We start from the raw sequence: 22,311 nt of genomic DNA on the forward strand, positions 1-22,311 counted from the left end.
ATCGGCCGGAGATCGGTTTCAGCCAATAATCACATTGTAGGACTCGATCGGTACTTGCTAATCGGGCTGATCACACAAACCGATGGCAAGCGCTCATTTACTGGTTTACAAGCATAGGAAGATGCATTTTAACTTCGTATGCATCAAATATACACTCTAAACTTTATCTTCATTAATGCATGTTGAATTCTTCTTCCATCATTTGCAATGTTTCCAAATTGCATTGTTAGTCATTTTTCTTACCACATTTTTTTGTTTTATGTATTATTTTCTGTAAAGCTGCTTCTGACCATGACGTGTCCACACTAAATGGTTATAAGAGATGTGTTTAAGAGATTATATGCAACATCCTTTATTCTCTTAGGAAAGGAGAGATCCTTAAGTATCATACTGAGAGGGAAAATGTGCTTCAAGTTTTATTAAGTTTGACGCATTAGAATCAATGCTCTATCAGCTGATCACCATGATTAGGAACCGACAGTCTGCATCAGCTCCAAAAATCCTGGTCGGAGCATCCCTAGTTTATTCATTTTGTTTAATTCATACCATATCTGTTCATTTTAAGATTGTTTTAACTTTACTTTTTTTTTTAAACATGCACTTTATGCAAAATGTATCTCTCCAGTTTGTAATTCCCTGGCCTCAATTTGAAGAACATTTCAATAGTCTAATGAAAGTTTTCCCCACTCTAAACAATGTTTAGTGGCATGTAGAGGGGTTCCTTAGATGTTAAATGTTTTTCACAAAACAACATATACCAATTAAAAAAAGCTAACAAACAAAAACATTGCTGAACAATGGCATTTTCCATCTTTTAGTGCAGAAAATAAAAATGCCAACTCCAATTTACTAAAAGAATAAATTTTATTTCAGCACTGTAAGTCATTTCCCAACCATACAAACATGACTGCCAACTTTATCTCTCTTTCTTTCTCTCTCTCTCTCTCTCTCTCTCTCTCTGAGCCTTATGGGCTTTTTCTCCCCAATCCATTGTGAAATCAGACCACAACAGCAAGACAAATTAAAAAGAAAAAGTTTCTTTCCAAAACAATCAGGTGCTTTCTTTTATACTAAAATGAGAAATTGTTAATAACGATCATAACCATAACAGCAATAATAATAATGAACTTTACCCTTCACTTCACAAGTTTTTTTGGAGCTTTTGGAGATCTTGATGCATGCATCAATGCGTTTGTGTTGATGAGCGGATCAGTTTTCCAAGAACAGACGACAGAATGTGTTGCCTACAAATGGATTTGTCTGAACACCATGGTTTTTATAGGAACATGCTTGAAAAGCAAAGGGGGTGAGATATAAACGCTAGTACATATTTCCAGAAAATGTAGGATGTCAGCGGGCCACTGTACACAACACATTGCTGTTATCAGACTAGGACTGAAACCTGACCACAGCGTTGGTGGTCCTGTGGAGTGAAGGGCTAAAGAGCCAGGATACAGGGGGAACAGTTATAAAGCAAGAGTCAGATCGGAGGTCCAGACACAAATCTACAGGAATGCACAGGCAAAACTCTTTACCAAAATAGCTGTGGCGTGTGTGCGTATGTGTGTGTGTTTGCGCACGCATGGTTACAGTATGTGTTCACACTTAACCTATCCATGACTACATTGAAGCTACGTTTCTCAGAGGGACAATACATGTGCATGGGAGCTGAAGAAGGGTTCTAGGGTTATTCGCTATGAAGAGCTGCGTCCAAGGCTCCAATTGAGAGGATAAAAACAAAAACATAGGAAATCTTCATTTTAGCAATGAAACTGGACGATACAAGATTTAGCCACGGTTCACCAAAAAGATGTAAACATCACATTTTCTTCATTTAGCATCTGATTACGGACCCCTTACGTATTCTAATATCTCAATTACTCAAAACACGTAGCTGTAGAATCATATATACAGGATCCCGAAAGAGAAAATCAAGACTGTTGACTATATACTGGAAAGGAAGCTTCCAGAAATTTACTTTGGTTGAAAATTAATATGTCGCACAGATGTATATTAGTCGGCTTTGTGTGCAAGGAAGCAAATTAGATTTGCTCAAAGTGATTTGACGAAACAAAAAAGACGATCTATATAATGGGTTATTTCTGTGACAATTACATCATCAAGGTGAAGTGGTTTGAAACGATACCATACAAGATAGGTGAGGAAAATTGCAATCATTACAGTTGAAAAAGATCTAGTTATCTCCGCTAAGCAAATTGTAATACTAAATGTAGCAACGGTCAAAGGAGTAGCTGTTGTAATAACAATTTTAAAGTAGTAAGTAAAAACACAATTTCACGACTGAATGAAACCAAAGATGGTAAATTTCTCTGTTCGCTGTTGAAAATGTTACCAACTCTCATCTAAGATTTCTTACACACAGATTATCAGACTAACTATAAAAATCTCCCACTGTTAGTATAAACATGTAAGGGGAGACGCTGAAGGGAAAACGAAGGCAAGAATTCTTCAACAAAAAAAAAAAATGAGACAAAAGTTGAGGGAGAAGGTTTGAATTGTGACTGATAAACCAATGAAAACGAAAGAAAGGGAAAACGTGTGATAATCCATACTTGTGCAAAATAAAATTCAAAATTCAAATCCAACATCTGGAGATCCAGAAGCATCTAGAGCACGTGCGCTGACCTCCAGAGCATCCTTCTTGTTCATACAAATATCATCCATAGATATTCTTTAATCTATATTTTACTCATTTGATTTTCCATAAATGTATGAGATTTTCAAGCAGCAGTCTAGAACAGAGCAAAGCAGAGAAGCTTTGGAGAGGGTAACTTTGGAACCAAGCATCTGAAACAGCAAATTAAGTATCCAAATAATTATAAGAGAAATGAACACTCTGGACAACACTAATATCTGAAGAATATGCAAACATTTTTTTTTTTATCTCCCTCATACTAACTGATGTCTCTCTACAGGTATAACAAAGGTACTGTGTTTATGTGTGAGAGAGAGAGATTATATCGTTATTTGGTGTCTGTATATTTCGGTTTACGCTGTTCCATTCTTAGATTATACTTAAAACTAAATGTGAAGGAGTTACTGATACTCTATGACAAACACACTGAGAAAAAAAAAACTAACTGAAACGGCTGTTAATCACAGATAAAACAGGACTGAATGTATTAAAAGGATCTAGTTATTCTGAATAAACCAAAATTCCATTAATGGGTTGTGTGTGTGCGTGTGTGTGTGTATATGCATGTTCATATGCACTAACATGCTGGAGATCCTCTCTCAAAAACTAGCACTACTGTACTTAACTTGTAATAAAATGTGACAACCTAAGGTTGAGGTTTAAAATGCTCTAGCGCGCATGACGGCGTAGTGTATTAGTTCACCAATACTACCAGTCACGCTATGGTCAAGATTCTTCTTGGTTTAAAGTCTGTCCGGTATGTCCAGTATTGTCACGTATTCTGATAAATCACTGTCATTTTGTTTGTCCGTAGCAAACTGCATTCGTAATGCATGCTTCAGGTCATTGCGATATTTCTGACGGGGTGATCTGTCTGGATTCCTCAAGAGTGAGAATCTGCAGAATATACATAGACACGCAACTATAATGGGTGTCTGATTTAAAGAGCTTTCGATATACTTTTAGTGGCACTAAATATAATATTAACTTCTTAACAAAATAAGGTGCATCTTAACTTCAATAGAAAGCTGTGATGTAATCTTGACATTGTCAATTGTACAGATTTTTAAACTATGATAATTAAATGCGATATCCTCTCTTAAGTGTATTAGTTCTATTTAAATTCTCATTCATTACGTCCAACAAATCATTGGTACAAAACATGTATTTTGTTTTTAAAATGGACTTAAAACATTAACATGTGAGTAAAATTAATCCTAACCATCTGATGCCAAATGGTCATTAGAAGAGCAAGAGCGGCTTTAATCATCCAGGTGTTTTCGCTGGGGTTCGACTTTAAAGCCCAATCGCCTCAACTATCTCGAATACAGAAGTGCATGAGTTCATAGGACTGTCACGAAAACAAGACGAGACGGACAGATCACGAAACAGTCTGGAGAATCACAGACTCCGTTTTTTTGCTTTTTTTTTTTTTAGCTTTTTTAAATGACTTTGTCACAATAAAAGGTGATCCTAAGGTTTGTTCAGTAATTACTTTTGAGTGTAACAAAACTGCAATGATTTTAGCGATGGCGGGAGAATGCACATGTACAAAAAAAAAGCATCCACATGGTACACATGCACAAGGCACAGAGGAGACGCGAACAGCGAGAGGATAAAAACCCCAAACTGAAACGTGAAGCTGAGAGATGTCAAACGGCAGGTTTGTCTGAGGGACTGTGTGCATTCTCGATCCACTGATAAAATCACTTCCCTAAATCACGTCATCGCGGAACAGGATCATGTACATTTGGGGTCTATATACAAACAGCTGGGATGTCGAACAGTATCACGGTTCCTTCTGAACACACTGCTTCCTCCCTAACTCTGGCAGAGGCTTTGATTCATTTAATTTTCAATTGTTTTTTAATTTATCCTAGTTCGAGGACAACCCAGTGTGTTTTTTACGGTTTTAAAACAAAGTGCAGATTACCACACACTTTGTTCTCACATTCATTTGGTGTTGATTTGTACGTCATACTGTTAAACAACACGCAAGGTAAATAAGTTCATCCGGACAGTTAAACTGTCTAAAGGAATGACGGTCTGCTGCTCATTAAAAGGAAGTTAATCAATTAACCCAATTATCGTCTCTATGTAGCGCAGTACTATCATAAATAACATTGTAAGTGCTTTATGTTAAAATACAATCAATTTTGGGGGGTTCTTCTTCCTCACGTGGAGGGGAAAACTTGCATATGTATCATTTTGGGCTTAAGGTGCTTTAAAAATAAACATGATAGCTATTTTAGTAGCTTACGTACTGCTAATACTCAATTGGGGCTTGGGCCAAAAATAAATAGATTGTCTACATGTGAGATAAAGCAACAGGGGTTGAGCTAGCTATGCAATGCTGAGTGTAACCCGTACCACTCTTTCCATTCCTTTTACTCAAACCTGGACTTCTGGGCCACCTGTGGCCCCTGTGCTGAAGCCACTTACTTCTCCACATGCAAATCACTCTGATAAGATATCTAAAAACAAAGAAAAATAAGAACTACCATGTGTGTGTGAATGCACACTGTGACATACAAATACAACCCACGTTCTCCATCGGTTTCCACCCGTCTACTGAATTCAGGGCAGTGTTGACATGAATCCTCACCTGTGTCTTACAACCAGGTGTAATGGTGGTGGAAACTTTAGAACAGGTGCTGCTGTGCAACTCGGACACGGTGTGTAAGTGCTTCGAATAGGTTCATTTGTAAATATACTTTGGGCAATAAGGGGCTTTTGGTAGCCATTTTAGGCAATCATACATATAAGGTCACCGTAGGTCTAAAAAGAAAAACGGTGTGAAAATAAAGAAGGCTCGAGAGCTTTTCACGATGCTACAACACTGATGGCCCAGTGGAAAGGATGAGGTCCAGAATCCGAAGATTCAGGGCGATGTGCAATCGAGGGTTGTGATTTAAACTTGCTCAGTTTGAAACCAGACCCGGCTCTCATTCCTGACACTGTCCATCTGACGCTTCCAGCATGTGCAGCATCATAAATTATACCATGACAACACAAAGTGGCTACTGTGCCCTAAAGATTCAATTTTGCAAGGAAAAAAAGGCAGTCGACCTTAGATCATTCCCTCTCACTCTCTCATTCTTATTACATTATGGGATGTAATTATTCCTCTTTCTGTAGTGCACCATCTGATGGGCAGTCGTCAAGGCAACAAGGGGCCTCTACCTCTACCCCATCTCCTGACTGGTTGTCTCTGCTGGCTAAGGCACACTGGATTGGCTGGGCCAGTGGTGGCAGGTCAAGAGCTTGACCAGTGGCGCTTCCTGATGAGCTGCCATTCAGCTGCTGTGACGCAGGCCCCGTTCCCTCCGCGGGCCGCCCCACTGATTTAGTGTCCTCCATCAGCTTTGGGGGGCTGGATGAGGGAGGTGAAGAGGATAGGGTCTACAAGAAACATTGAGAGAAAAATAGAGAAAAATCTATATCTTCACTTAAGAATGTACTTACAAAGAAAAGTCATGCATCAGGCTGACCTGTGTTCTGTTGGTGATCACTTTCTTCCCTCCCCTTCCTTTCACTGTCAAGTCTTTACCCCTACTGAGAAAAGGAAACATGAGAAGTTAAAAAAATAAGAGTGGTTGCATAATACTACATGAAAAATACAACTGCCAAAATGCACCAACAATGCGCAATACTTTCATTTCAAATTGGGATTATCTGCTTTTGAAGCCTTTAGTCAACAGTTCACACTCAAAAAATGTTGTGTGACGGCCTCCATACAGTCACAGCTACACATCTCTGAGCAAACACAGCCATGTTTTGTTGAATAATCAATCGATTGCAGAAAAAAATTGAGCAAGCCGGTTATTCAAAGGTCCATTCATAAAGACATCACATCATCAATCCATCAATCCACCATTCAACTATCTGAATCTATTATTTAGCTACAGTAGCTTGATATTAACTATTGGCAGTTTTTGTTTCTTATATTTTAAAGTATAAATCAGTAGTCCTCAATCACCAGGCCGTGGACTGGTACCGGTCCTTGGATCAATTGGTACCTGGCCGCACAAGAAAACATAAATTATTTCCATTTTATTTATTATCTGAGACTGAACGATCTTTTATTTTGATAAGTCTTTTATTTTGAAAAAATGTATTCTTGGTTACATCTTGGTCACTTGAGTGTCTAAATTTAACCCACAAACAGCAAAATGAGTGACAAACGGACATCTTTGGAAAGTTTCTTTGTTAAGAAGAAAAGGTCCAGTGAAAGACCAGGGATCTGCCAAGGTATAGTTCTGCAAACGATTTGTCAACAAATAAAGTGAGTTCAGCTAGAAGAAAATCAACTTTTGGAGATCGCAAATGATAGTGGCCTTTTAGGGGTCGTTCGCATATCGTGTCTTTTCTAGAGTTTGCACAAGCTTGTTGTTTCTAATAGAGGAAACAGACCAGACCAGATGCACACAGTTGAATAAATCCGGCGAGCGCACCACGAGTGATGTGACAAGAACTGAACAATCAGCTTTAGTTTTTATGGAATATACACATTTCGGTAAGACTAATTATCCCAGACAAACACTGAACACCCAAACACTGCAGTACTTTGTAGATTTGTCCATAAATGAAGCTTGTATCAGAGTGACAGAAATGTTTTGTCAGCTTATCATCCTCTGAGAAAACGGTTGACAGTCGGCTAGCAACCTACAGCCTACAAACCCCCCAAGGGTTTTCCAAGCATTGACTGGTCCGCTGTGGTAATAAGGTTGTGGACCACTGGTATAAATCATTTAAATAATCGATTTAATATTTCAATATTCAAAACTTCCTATGAAATTTGACATCAAAAGCCATCTTTAAAATGTACCCATGTTTGATTAGTCAATTTTTTGAATGAAAACACTGATTTAAGTCATATTTCTTCCAAATAAATTAAATAATACCTGGTATGCACTGTATTTATGATCTTTGTAACAGCTCAAATTTAGCTCATTATATTTTGCATTGCAGAGAAAATATTATATTGTAACATTTAGCAAATATTAAACTACATATTTACTAGACACATTGCAGAGTTTGATATTACTACAATTTTCTATGGGAGAAAACTACATCTGAAAGTCAAAGCACTAATATTTTAGTGGAAATACAGTGCAGTCAGCCTGAATAGTTTGCTGAACATGATTTCGACCTACTACTGGTATTCTCCACCAGCAGGTGGTGCAATCAAGAGTTAATATTGACAAATGGAAAACAAAAACATTTGTAGTGAAGCGCATTCCATACCTCCAAAAATAAGTTTTAAGTGTTTTAAGACTGAATAAACTCACCCTTTCCCTCCTACTGACACCACCTGCATGTTGAACCCCCCTTTGCCACGAATTGGCTTGTTTCCAGCCCACTGACCAACAACCATGCCAGCTATTTCCAGTTTGCCGCCCTGGGGAGGTATAGACTGGATTCCTAAAGGAGAGAGCAAAAACACTAAGCAACACTGAAAGTGCAGTAAAGAAACTGAACTAAATGTACTAAACAACAGAACTGTCTAACCTGGAAAGGCCCTGGGTCGGTGCTGGTGGTGATGGTGAGGGGGAGGAGGAGGCATAGAGCCCAATGGGCGAGGAGGGTACAGAGGATGCATGGGGTAGAAAGGTGGCACCATAGCAGGTGGGAGGAATGCAGGGGGTGGCAGTGGTGGAGGTGGAGGTGGTGGCCGGGACAGGTTGATGCCTTCCAGAATGGCCTGACGCATCTTCTCCACCCTTGAAACCAGTTCCTCCTTTAGGGACAGAGTTTCAAAAATATAAAAAATTCCGAAAACACGTAAATATTACAGTAAATATTACATTATTAATAGTATTTCCAGAATGATTGGTCACCAATGACTACCATTTCTGGTTAATGGTCAACATTGACTTCCATTGCATTTTTCCTATTATAGAAGTTAATAGTGACCATCAATACCAGCATTTTTCAAAATATCTTCTTTTGTGAGAGAACTCAGGTTTAGAACAAGTGGTGGTTGAGTAAATAATGAAAGAATGTTCTTTCTGAAAGTGAACTGCTCCTTTAAACACTTACCTGGCCTTCACACATATCAAGTAAGGAGGCTCTGTCTCTGGTGGCTTTAGCTAGTTTGCTCTGAAACAACTTCCCATCGAAAAATCCCCAAGGGCAGCAGTGGTCCCATGGCAGGGGCTGTCCACAAACATCATTCACAAACAGGGCAGTGTCCACTCCACTCATGAACAAAGAGGCCAGCTGCACCCCACGGTTATCCACCTTCTCCACCTGGTACCAGTGTCATAGAAAAGAAATACGATCAAGCGGCATGTTTGGCGTAAGCCTGGTAAATGTCACACCGGTGTGTCATTTAGTGATTTCACAGAGATCTTTCAAAACAGGTTATTGACAGCCAGACAGTATCCATTGTACAGAAATGTTCTGCCTTGAACCGATTGCTTTATGTGACATACAGTTATTAAACGTTATGCTGAATTACTGAGTCACTCTTTATAACTTAGCCTTGCCTAAAGGCAAAAAACCTGCAATAAAACATTTATTTATTTAAAGAAGAATGCAAGATAGAAAGATAAAGAGTGCATTTGATATGTTTTGTGCAGTGTTCAATTCAATCCGTCCTCCCACTGCTTTAACTGTAATCTGGGTCTGTACAGTTATATAAGAACATGCAAACACATGCAAATGTGCTTTACTCCCAAACCACAGCTCTCCATCCATCTGCTTTAAGTAAATCCACCAAACAAAAAGTAAATATTTAGAAACATGATTCAACATCATGCTGCTTAAATAAAAAGACAGGAATAGCACAAAATAAAACGTGCTTTTATTTAAGCATCATTTGCTTGAATAACGATTCTAAATATATAATTTTTATGATGTGTGTGTCTGTGTGTTCATATATATATAGGGGTGTAACGGTTCAAAACACAAAAATAATGGTTCGGTTCGATAATAATGGTTCGGTGTGTTTTCGATACAGCAAAAAAAGTAAAAAGCCAGAGGATTTCTTTTTTAAATGTATTAAAACTAACATCATAAAGATATGATCTTGTTTTTTTTTTTTTTTTCAATTTCAATTTAAACAGTGATAGAGATATTCTGGGGTTTCTGCTTAGCAGCAAATCAAACAAATCCTTTACACTCAAAACCAAAAAAGCTTTTTATAAAAAAATAAATGTAATATTGTAGTATTTAAACAAATAAAAATAAAAGAACTATTTAGTTTTTATATGAAACTCTGTTTTAATAAATTTTTTTGTAATTTTTTATTTTCAGAAAGATGAGTGTTCAAAAATGTAGGCGCAGCTGACAAAATTTAGTCGCACCCACAAAAATTATAAGCACCGTTACTACACATTTTATATTAACAGATTCCATTATCTATTAACACTAATCACAACTAACAAACAAAAATCTGTATGCGCTCACCGGCCCTGCACGCACTGCTTGATGTGAATGAGATCAACTAAATAAAAAAAAAAATAAAAAAAATCACTGTGCTGTTCTCATGGGGGGTGTCTGATATTGCACAGGTGAAACTATAACTTATAGTTTGCATACATCATCTTAATAGCAATAACAGTCTTTTCATGAGCTGCAATATTCGTTTCATCTCAGTGAATGAATGCTTTTTAGTAGGGATGTAACGGTATTGTAAATACCGTCATACCGCAATATTAATTTTTTTCGATATTACCGTAGTCGCATGACTTGGTAAAACTATAGGTCTTCTGAGAAAATTTGCTCAGGCGAATGAAGCGAACGGGAGGTACCGGAAACTACAATTCCCATCAGCCCAGGCTTGGCCATAATCCCTTGCGGTCTGTTGTCGCTACAGATCCAGTAATGCGGAAATAGAGTGTGCTGCTAGAAGCGGGGATGAAAAAGCGCTGGAAAACCCTAAAGCGGGTGTTGTCGCCGTGCGCGTACTGAATAGCGGTGTTGTCGCGCGAGTTCTTATCAGCTGTGTTGTCGCGCGCGTACTGAATAGCGGTGTTGTCGCGAGAGTTCTTATCAGCTGTGTTGTCGCGCGCGTTCTAATCAGCTGTGTTGTCGCGCGCGTACTGTAAAGCGGGGACGGAGGGTATGTCGCGTCGCGGGGGCACTTTTGATCATTTTGGAAGGGCACTTTCTATCCAAGACTAAAAAGGGCATGTGCACTGCACAGGTTGAGCACTGTGTGTGCACGTGCCTGCAAGTTGGGGAATACGACTAATAATCAGTCATGGGGACTGCAGAAACACAGCACACTGTTCAGATTGATGCAGACATGAGATCTCTATCTCACTCATGGTTTGTCCTCTCAAGTGGGGGAAAGACAATGCACAACGTTACCCACTCCTGTCAACCTGGGCCAAGTCATATCTCTCTTGTCCCAGAAACCTCAGTCCCAAATGAGAGGGTTTTTTTCTATTGCAGGGGACATTGTAAATACCCAGAGATACCAGCTTTTACCAGATTATATTTATATGATAATTTTCCTTTAAAGCCATCTCTATCTAAGTGAGTGAGTGATTAAATGTTGAATGTGATGAGTTTTCAACACTACTAAATTGAAACTTAATTTTTTTTACATGTTTTAATATTTTTTTGTTATTAAAATTGAAGTTCCTGTTTCAAAGCTTACAGATAGATGACTAATTTGTATGTCATTGACACTTTTGGCACTTTTTTGGAGTATTTTCATAAGTTTTGTTTTTTCCTGTAAATGATTCAATAAATGCCGTACCATGACATTAATACCGAGGTATTACCGTACCGTGAAATTCTGATACCGTTACATCCCTATTTTTTAGCGATGGTGAGCGCGGTGTCAGTCGCACGATTGACAGCATCGTGACAATTAAATGAAGCATTAAATAACGTTAGAACATCTCATGCTTAACATGTGTAGATTCAAGGGCAAGCACTGTTACCTGAAAACTCTGTCCCACCGGCTTAATGGTGAATGGCTTTAGTCATTTTCATAGCGAACTTTAACCACTGGAAGTCTTACCCACTCTTCGAAAAGTGTAAATGCTGAATTGACATTCAGCCCATGATCACTAATCAGATCTGCCATTATTTGTAACTTCAGCTGGTCTCTAAAACTAAATCTGTCAGTGTTGTTTTCATTCTCTCCATCTAGACCTTTACATTTTCGTGGCTTGTAGCAAACAGTCATCGAAGCTAAGTGATTGACAGCTGTTATTAACCAATCCATTCACATTCTGTTCTAGCGCCTTGGGACAATAAGAGGAGCTTGAAGGAGGGGCAAGCATTGCGGGCTTTTTGGTACTTATTCTCTTTTATCTTTTTAGATATTAGTCTGAATCGTTCGGTTTGCAATACGTACCGAAAGTCTCGTACAGAACGGTTCAATACGAATACGCGTATCGTTACAACCTTAACATATATTAAGGGTGGGTCTACCTGCAGCCCATGTGAGAGGTGGATCCGTGGCAAATCCACGCACTAAGCTATATCTATTTAATTTATAACAATGTAAACTTGACTTCGCAGGCCGTTAATCTTTAAACGCAAAAAGCATTTTTAAGTGTCCTAAATTGACTGCTGCTGCACAATGGGATGTTTTTTTTACAAAACTGTAAAAGTGCGCTTTAGCTTGTCAAAATGAAAGCAAACATTCAAAAGGGTTCTGCGTTTTGTCGAATTTACTAATATTAATAATAATCGATATAATACATTTAAATAATAATGGCACTGTCCAGTGTAATAAACTTTTTTATTAGGCGACATAACTGAAAAACTAATTTGAAGATTACCGGCAGTTGCGTTTTTGCTCAAATTAACGGCAAAATTCTTTTGCGTTTTTTCCCTTTAGAGCTCAAGAAAGTTGTATTTAATAGGCTGCTCGCCTCATGTCATCTGCTAGTCCAGTTTTCTCCCATGTGAGTTGAGTGCGCCGCCGTGTGTGCGTTTTATACACTATATACGGGCGTTTTATACACCTGACCTGACGTGGGGACCAGATCTCTGGACTATAGGCCTAGCTTTAATCTGTCAATTTTCCTAATTTAATTGCTATTTCATATTATACAATATCTAAATGTAGCACCGGGCCTACGCTCGATAACAAGGAGTGGGGCTGTGTGTGTAGCGCCTTTAAGCAGCGTGTTAATCAACTGCTGCCGGTGAGCCAGTGCGCAAAGCCGGTAAAGATATAACCAAAAGCAAGTTCATATTATAAATATTTTTTTAAAGATACTTATCGAAAATTCATTTAATCCTACCCTTCAAATAGAATTTTTAGTTGCACCATTAAGAAATCAGGTCACTCTAGAGCCCTGCAATACTCTATAGTAAAATAATGTTCTTAACTGTTTTTTTTCCCTAGAAAACCATTTTCGGAATATTTTGTTTAAGGAATGCAAGAAAAGAACTGAAAAAATATCAATATTCTCGGAGTGAACCGATTGGATTTTATTTATTTTTTTAGTTTTTAAGTCCTGCTCTACAGTTTGACTAGTACTGCATCTGTTGGACAACATAATGTACTGTTGAGGCTTTTTAGTCGAGAATGTAGTAGTTTAGATTGCAACTATGTACTTTATTTATAAGGGTAGTGCCTATTTTAAATATTTATAATTTTAGAGCACCGGATTCAGTCCACTGGCCGCTATTAGCCTGTCTAAGCAAAACAAAGAAAGATGTTCCGTCACAAGGTGGCAACAGAAACCGCATAATAAGTCCTTAGGGGAGACAAATTTTCTTACATTTTCTTAGCATGAATTTCAAACTACAGCAGAATAAATCTTTATAAATCAGGTAAGCGACATTCTTAGTCAATCTCTTTTGTATTGGTGTATTTATACCACAGAAACTGGTAGTGTTTGCTTTGCTCTGGCCTTTTTGGGTTTAATTATTGTGAAATCCCGAGTCTCGACTGCAACAGCGAAATACTGGGAAACCTCTGTAGACGTTCAGCCTTATAATCTTAAAATGTGAGCAAAATCATCCGTTTTGTCATCACTTTAGACATTATGCTAGAGAATCATTCAAATGCTTGCTCTAAAGTGACATTGGGACAGTAGCAACGGTTTCAGCTGTTTTGATTTCAGCTGCAGATGTGAGCAAATGGTGGAAGAAAGTAGTTCCTCTTACAAAAGAGTTTTTGAGACTCTGTGTTTGATTTTCATTTTTATATAAACGATTATGCCATCAAACTGTTGTATAAACACAATATCACACTTGTAGCATTGCCACGTGGCTGTATGGCTGTATATAGTCACTGGTGAGGGCACGCACATACACACAGGAGCCTGATAAAAATGCTAATTTTAGAGGAAAATTTCACATGGCATTTAGAGGTTTTTGCATCTAAACTCTTCATATATACTTTATATTTTTTAAATATATATGGTTTGCCTATATTACAACTGCTTGAAGTGTAATAATGTGTGCAATGTAGTTAATTAATATCCCAATATAAAATTATAATATTATGAAACTTATCACAAATAAATAATTTTTTTTTAAACCTAAAAAATAATCTATTTACATTTTACATTCTTATACAAATGACATCACAATGTGGCTTAGTAGTGTTATTAAAAGATCACAAAGGTGGCGAATTGGCTAAATATAAATTGTATATGCACTGTGTGAATATGTACTATGTGAAGAATGGTACTGTGTTCCTATGCATGTGCGCTGCTCAACATTTGATCATGCTTTCCATGTGTCCACACAACTTGGGTTTGCTATAAATGAGTTGGTGTGTGGATTTACATCATGTTTGAGATGCATTTGAGAACACAACATGCTTCAACCTTCTTCCCAAATTGTAATAAGTAAATCGTTACAACCAGCTGCTGTCAACAAAACATAAGCCAGACCCCTAGTTTTTTTTCGATTCTGCAATCACTGAATCCAATGCAAATATCAACAAAAAGTTGAACATATTTGTAAATCCTGCAAAATTCTTAATTTAAATGCAAGAATTAAATTAAAATTATATATGAAAACAATATATATATATATATATATATATATATATATATATATATATATATATATATATATACACACCAATATTTTTAAATGTGACAACATTATTATAACCTTTATGTGACAACAGTTAATAAGACAAGACGTACCTTGAGTTCCTGAAGTTGGTCAGGTTCATAGAGCTGGTTGGACACAGCTTGAGCCAAAAAGGCATCAAGCTCATGGCGCTGAAGAATGCGACCCCCCGGCCACTGCATCATATACCTGTAAACACACACGTGCCAACGTTACTCAGATTCCATGCTGATCTACTTATTCAAAGTAAGTGTCAGTGTCTAATGAGAAACAGCCCCCTAGTGAGGTCATATGGCAGTGGTACCTGAGCACGCAGCACATGAGCAGCAGGTGAGATGGCACACAGGTTGGGTTGAGCAGGGCAGGGCAGTCAGACCGCATACAGGCTAGAAAGGCTCGTGTACGGCGACTTCGGTCCTCAGATGCTCTGCCAAGCCACAACCGCCTTAGATTGGGACATGTCCACTCACGAAAACACAGGGCTGGGACGAGCTCTGGGGTCAGGGCAGATTTAGCTTTACTGGCACACCACTCCTTTACAATAACCGGGGGCACTGCAGAGTCAAAGAGAAATAAGACATGTTTAGTGTCATGTTGATCTTTTTCTGGCATCTTCTTTCTCACAGAAAGAAATGATATGATTATTTTAAAAAAATAATAACTTGCAGTGTGACACTACCACATTTTATGCCTGGTATAGATACAAAGAAACAAGTTTTAATTCATATTATGCTAAGACTCTTCTCATACTGTACAACTTTGCCTTCAGAATAGACATGGGATGATATGGAGTCAATCTAGGGCCATATTTACTTGCAGCAAAAAGTGTTCAAAGTAGTGAACAAACAGATAAAAATAAATAAATGCAAATCTATAAAAAGGGAAAATAAATTTTTGAGAAATACAAATTAAATTTGCAAACAGAAAAAGAACTACAAATAAATGTTTATTTGCAATGTATTTGCAATAAAAAAATAAAAAAACAATATATATTTTAGGGCTTGCATAGACTAGTTGACTAGTCGAGCAATCAACTACTCGAGCGTGCATTTCCCATAAATGACATCAAAACAACAAACGTATCCAACAAGCATCACGATTCAAGGTTAAAGCCTCCAACTACAACTGAGGATTAAATTCAAGATTATTTACATTATCCACATTAACACCAAAGGGAATCCTCTCGAATGGTAGTTAACATGGTTTCCGCTACATTAATTCTTCCGTGGCGGGGCGCCACACCAAAAAACATTACAGCTTCCTATTCAAAACATTCAGTCGTGTTTTTAATAGCTGGTTATAATCGCACCAAAACGTATTAAAAGGTAGGTAAATTATAACAGCGCAAACTTTACTGTGTGCGTCATTGGTTAACCCTTAAAGGTTACATGCTCACTGACTGACTGACAGGTGCGTGATGCGTGAGCCCAGCAAACACGACAAAGCTTTCAGTTAGATCAACAGTTTTCATAAGTATACTTTATAGATAAAGGTCTATTGCTCTGCATATTATGATTTTATCTTAATAATTTTGCGCGCAAGCAAAGAGATTGAAATAACACCATAAGTGTTTGTTAGATCTGTATAAAAACAGGCCTACCGCCACAGCTGAAAAAAAATCCTAGAGGAAACTGATGTTAAAATTAAATTACTCTGTGTACTATCCAAGCTAGTGAAAACATTTCTTGCTATCCTTGCCACCAGCACACGAAGTGAAAGAAATTTACTTTGTCTGGCAACACTGTAACAAGACAAAGAGCAACTTGCATCCCTCTCACGTGGATGCGCTTGTATTTCTAAATGTAAACCAGCGATCCATAAGCTTGACCAAAAACTGACTAGAGGATGAGAGCGAGGATGATGTGTTCTGTATAAAGTCGGATGAAGTAAGATTCTATCCCTTATTTCTGTCGAAAACAGGGTAAATATAAAATGATTAAAGTGCAAGATGGGCTTTTCATTCATAGTTGCGTTGCAGTTTTTTTTTTCACTTTTAAATATTAAATTCATTTTCTCATACATTATGTCTGCATGTTAAAATACCATGCAGTCATTTGTTATTTTACTGTGTCTGCGCATATTTTATTTATTATTTTAACACATATTTTTTTCATTTATTGAAATAATTTATTTATAAATATTTTATTTATTTTTTATTTTCTGCTTGGCTGTATAGACTATTGTCGCTTGTTGAACTATTTATTTTCTGAACCAAAATAATTTTAATTCTTGTTGTCACTGCTGGAAACTTTTTAATCAGACTACTTGTTGTATAACAGACTATTACTTGCGCGCACATGATTGTTTGCATAATCTTCAGGCCGGTTGAAGTATATATATTCATTCATTTTGTTATTTTAGTAACTGTTGAAACATAGCAGAAATTAAATGATTGAATGAGATTTAGCCTATAGCTCAGAGTAATTTTATTAATATTTTAATTAGTTTTATGAATACTGCATTATGAATATGATTTTTCAGGACGCATTTTAGGTTTCGGGTGTGGCCATACTTTTACTTTCTATAGCCTACATTAAATAATAAAATTGTAATTAAAATGCAATAATTAGCCTAGCTTTTTTCTTTTTTTTGTATTATAAATATTTAATTTAAGTATTTTCAATTTCAACTTTTTATTTATAAATTACTTATTAATTTAGGGTCAGCTGTATTGTTGACAAGAACTATTTTTAATCTTTCCAAACTGGTTTAACAATTAGGTTTTACTTAGTTCTTATTACGGCTAGAAAATAATAAAGTTACTTTAATAACTTAAAGTATTACATGATGAACATGAGTTTGCTTCGCATATACAGCAAGCTTATGACACAGATGTTAAATGACAATGTTGCGTGCAGCTTTTTTTTATATTACTCTATAACAAAGTAATATAATGTTTTGACAATTCATGTTAGGGCTATGAAATCAATGCATTCAGCTATGAATTACTAAAACGTATTAAAAAGGATTTCTTTGTGTCTTTTTAACTAGTAGCTCGAACCCCGGGTAGTCGAGTAACTCGAGTATTGTTTTGAAAAGAAATCGATTAGCAGAAACCAGTAGTCGTTCAAGCGCTAATATATTTCCAAAACATTTTTATGGTATTGTCTTTACAAAATGGGAACTTGGGTGTTTACTGCAGGCCCAGACCTACTGGGCTATAAAATTTAAGTTTCATTTCTTAATTTATTTTTGCTGAGTCATTTTTGGAGATTTGCATTTATTTATTTTTTTGCTCAATACTTTATTTTTTGTTTGCAAAACTTTCTTTTATTTTGCAAGTATACATGGCCTTAGATTGACTCAATTTGATGATAACAATTTACAAGGTATACCGTGATTTTGAAAATGTTCAGCTATACCGTTTCTAAGGTGTGTGTATGATTTTTTTATTTACATTTTTTTGAACAGTATCTCAAGCAGAAAAGATAGTCGTTTTAAATCGTGAAGCAATCTGTTTTTCAAACAAATGAAAATAGCAGAAGTCAATGATTCATTTGAACTATATACCCTGACATGTCTACTGCTTCAAGTATTTTAAATGTTTCTCAAAATAAAATATTGTATGTTAAAATAGGAAACAAGCTTTGTTTTTACCCATAAATTTAAAAAGAACTTATTTTTAGAGTAGTAATCACACCACTGTGAAACAATGATATTTTTATCCAAGGTTATCATACCGTCAGAATCTTATACCTGCCCGTGCCTACTCTAGAATAACTGCTGTTAATCAAACCACTTGTCAAATATTAGAAAAATACACCTAAAGACGTGAAAAAAATGCTTTTTTTGCTACTTAAAAGTTTTGGAATGTATTCCAATATATTATTTATAGGTGAACTATCCCTGAATTTAAGCTCTAGTACCCCATAAGCTGCTGCGTGCAGTTATATTTTACAATTACTTATAATAATAAATTAGCACTCTTTAATAAACCAAAAACATAAAGCAATGTTTAGACTACATATTTAATAAACAATTGCATTAGTGTGCTGAATAGCTGTGGCACTGTCTTATCAACCCTACGTCTATGCCCACCCTCATCCTCACCATCAACTGGACTACGCTTGCGCATGGCCAGTCTCTCCAGCCTCCGCTGGGTCTCAGCCAGGCTGAACAGCACCCCGTAGGCATACTGGCGGGCAGAACGGAAAAGTAGAGAAGCAGGAGGCAGGTCAGGGTTGCACTCATCCTCTATACACACTGGCATCTTCATCTCCCCCTGAGAGGTGACAGAAAGGAAACAGAAAAGGGAGAAGAAATGGAGCGTAAGGGACATAGGGAACAGTATTAGAACTCTGATATCTGCTATTACAATATATGCTTTCTGAATATTAAATGGGTTTTCAGGGAATTAATCACAATAAATGTAAACTAATTATTGCCTGCTGTTTAAAACTTTAAATGGAATTTGTTGAAATAATAAAAATAATTGAGTACACACAGTAATGAAGATATAAGTTATTTTACTTCATTCTTTATTACTTCATTATTTTATGTGAGACTTCAAGGATTGTTTAAACATCTGCCACCATAAATGGAAAACTAATGCTATAATAAAACTATATCATTTTAGCATTGTTTTAATGAAAACATTGTGTATTTTTTTGTAATAAAGTATAACAGCTTATAATAAAAGCATAAGCAATGATGCTGCTTTGAGGTAAACAAAAAGTTTCCATTTCTAGTCAGATTTGACGTAAAGGAAAAATGAGTCATATGTCAATTTTATAAACACAGCAGATTCAGTCAGATAATTTAGTGAAGAAAATTGCTGATGGTTTATGCACATGCTATGTGATTGCAGTACCTTGGTCAGGATGTGGTAGATCTGTGGATACATGAGTCCTCTTCTGTGTCTGTGCTCGGCCACTCTCAGCACCTCTGCACTGACCTGGGGAAGGGGTGGCGTTGTGATGTCCATGTGACTCCGAGTTGGCATGGAAAGCAATGATGGGATGGACGGCCCACTTCCGTTGCCATGGTGGCCATCCCCAGAGCCACTGCCACTCCGTCCACTGGGATCTTCCCATCTCGTGGACTTGTCAGCCAAATGACTATGGAAGAAAAGAAATATTCAACCTGCTCTAAACACAAGTTTATTATTAAAAGAGGCTCGCTACATATTGGGGGCTTTTCAATTCTTATTTGTGCATCCTCGTTTCTTCTTTTCAAGTCTTAGCTCGACACCCATGGAGGATGTGAGTGGAGGGCCCAAAAAATAGATGGGAGGCCAGAGGAATTGAATGAAAAAAATGATACATCCTTGATTCCTTTAGCGTCATTTAAAAGCATCTTCATTCAAGGAGTACTCTACATTACGATAATTTCTTTTACAAGTTAGAATTCTTGAATTTTAGATTTAATTATTAATATTCACAACCTCCACAAAACATCACATTTGTCTGTATTTTTATTCATTTGACTTATTTACAGGTAATAGCTGCTTATTGGTGCTGAAATTAATGTTACATCCAAATGAAAGAAACTATGAAAACATAAACTAAATTTACAACGTTATGCTTAATATTCACATTATTGTGTTTGTTTTTCTGTTGTATTTAGCAACTAGCAACTGGTGAACTCACTTAGCGCTGGTGTCATTTTGCTCCTCCCCATCTGAAGACGAAGATGACGAGGGGGAGGGGCCTGTGGGAGCAGCAGTGTGGTGATTGGGCTGTCGGCTGCCACCTTGAGAGGAATCATATGGAGCAGACCAATCAGCAAAGCCCATTTTCCCAACAAGTGAATCGTTACAGTCCTGCAGTGGCTGTGTTGGGTTCTGGCATAAAAGGGCTGGACCAGTGGCAGGACCGGGTCCATAGAGCCCACCTGGATAAGGCACCTTAACACCTGACACCTGGGGTGGACCAAACTGCAGAGACCCAAAAACAAGCAAAAAGATATTTAGATGCCATTAGTTTCTGTAAAATACACACAAAAAAATCACCAAACTTTTATAGTTTAAAAAAACATTACCTGAGCTTTTAATGGCTGTACTGCCCCCACATGGCCTGGAGGTCCAGCAAATGGACTAGGCCCAAAGCCTGGAACTGAGATAAGTCAAAGTAACAACAACAGATAAATACTGAGTACAAACTGGTGTCAGAGTTTGTCTTGCAAACTACCACTTTTTTTTATCACTTGTTTGTCACAAAACTACTAAGATATTTTAATACAATTACAATTGAAAATAACTGTTTTTAATACCTTTACCATATAATTAAATCATGAAACTATTCAGTTTCAGCAACATTACTTCAGATTCTTGATTCTAATAAGACAAATTGGTGCTCAAGAAAAAACTAAGTCAAAAACTGTTTAACATGTGGATTCTGTCATGAATAAAAAGTGTTAATTTATAAAAAAAAAATTATATATATATATATATATATATATATATATATATATATATATACACATACACATATATATATATATATATATATATATATATATATATATATATATATATATATATATATATATATATATATATATACATATATACACACACACACTTATGTTGCCATCAATGTTTTACTGTGCCCTTGATCAATGTAACGCATTCTAGGAAAATAAAAGTATTTACTCTCTTAAAATGACACCAAACACCACATTATACCTACAGAGGTAAGGAGAAGGTCCCATGGAGAGAGGTCTTGGTTTACTGGCCGCTGAAAAATACTCCACTGCCTTCTTAAACCTCTCAATTTTATCTTCGGTGCGTGACTAGTGGATAGAAAAAAGTGGAGAAAATGATGAGCTTTAAATGTAGCAACAGTATCAAACAAACGCATTTAATAAGCAGCACTTGAAAACAAGGGTGTGCAATATTGACAAATCATTTTCTCAATTACTTAAGAAATTTACTTCTAAAAGGATAATATTTTGCTGAGAATGTTTTTGTGCTGGCAACTCAGCTGATTTAGACCTGTTGTGGATAAAAGTGACACTAAAAAAACCTAGTACTTTAAATTAGGCCTGAATTGTATAATGCATCAGATGTGTTTTCATCACATCCTTCAAATCACCCTCAATATTTGCACTCATTCCATTTCACAAAAAAAACTTAGTTTAAATGAATCGGCTCTGACATTGTTCAATCTGTTCTAGCAAAAGCAAGATAAAATATCTGGAGATAAAAGTTTCCTTCTGTTTCTTTGAATTATTCATTAAAATTTAAAAATGAGCGAAATATAAACCACTGAGAAGCCAAAAGAAACTATTTACATAAAACTTTTCTAATATAAGATGCACAAACTTTCACCCATCTAATGCTTCATCCTGTAAAGGACTCTGCTTTGAAGCATCGAAAACTTGGTTTGTACAAATAGACAACGAAATCAAGATAAAATAATTTGCTCAAAATCAGATTTTTTAAGTTAAAAAAAACACATTGCTGCTCTGAGATGCACAAATGTTCTGCTCTGGCTAACTATTTTTGTTTTCAACAAGAACAGCGGTAAGCAATATTGTGTCAAATAAAATAAGCAATTCTCGTTTGTTGAACCGTTGTATAAAATCAATACTAATTTTGTGATAGCAAACATGCACTCATAATCTGGAAAAACAGCACACCTGTTAGTAGGTTATTACTTTATTATACTATAGCTTATAAAAAATGCATTCAGAGGATGGATTTA

At 36.6% G+C, this 22,311-nt stretch overlaps 1 protein-coding gene across 1 annotated transcript in view; it reads right to left on the reverse strand.

Moving 5' to 3' along the window:
- Positions 1 to 845: 845 nt before the first annotated feature.
- fam120c (family with sequence similarity 120 member C) overlaps positions 846 to 22,311 on the reverse strand; it is a 28,821-nt gene continuing 7,355 nt past the window's right edge. Inside the window, exons 5-16 of the mRNA XM_680985.9 lie at positions 21,295 to 21,397; positions 20,645 to 20,718; positions 20,254 to 20,540; positions 19,476 to 19,722; positions 18,716 to 18,887; positions 14,970 to 15,219; positions 14,740 to 14,854; positions 8,699 to 8,908; positions 8,168 to 8,396; positions 7,948 to 8,080; positions 6,148 to 6,211; positions 846 to 6,058 (exon numbers count right to left, since the gene is read on the reverse strand). Of these exons, the coding sequence (XP_686077.3) occupies positions 5,777 to 6,058; positions 6,148 to 6,211; positions 7,948 to 8,080; positions 8,168 to 8,396; positions 8,699 to 8,908; positions 14,740 to 14,854; positions 14,970 to 15,219; positions 18,716 to 18,887; positions 19,476 to 19,722; positions 20,254 to 20,540; positions 20,645 to 20,718; positions 21,295 to 21,397 (2,166 nt within the window). The 3' untranslated portion in view covers positions 846 to 5,776. The remainder of the gene's footprint in view (positions 6,059 to 6,147; positions 6,212 to 7,947; positions 8,081 to 8,167; positions 8,397 to 8,698; positions 8,909 to 14,739; positions 14,855 to 14,969; positions 15,220 to 18,715; positions 18,888 to 19,475; positions 19,723 to 20,253; positions 20,541 to 20,644; positions 20,719 to 21,294; positions 21,398 to 22,311) is intronic.

The sequence above is a fragment of the Danio rerio genome, chromosome 23 (genome assembly GCF_049306965.1).
Source record: "Danio rerio strain Tuebingen ecotype United States chromosome 23, GRCz12tu, whole genome shotgun sequence".
Lineage (NCBI taxonomy): Eukaryota > Metazoa > Chordata > Actinopteri > Cypriniformes > Danionidae > Danio > Danio rerio.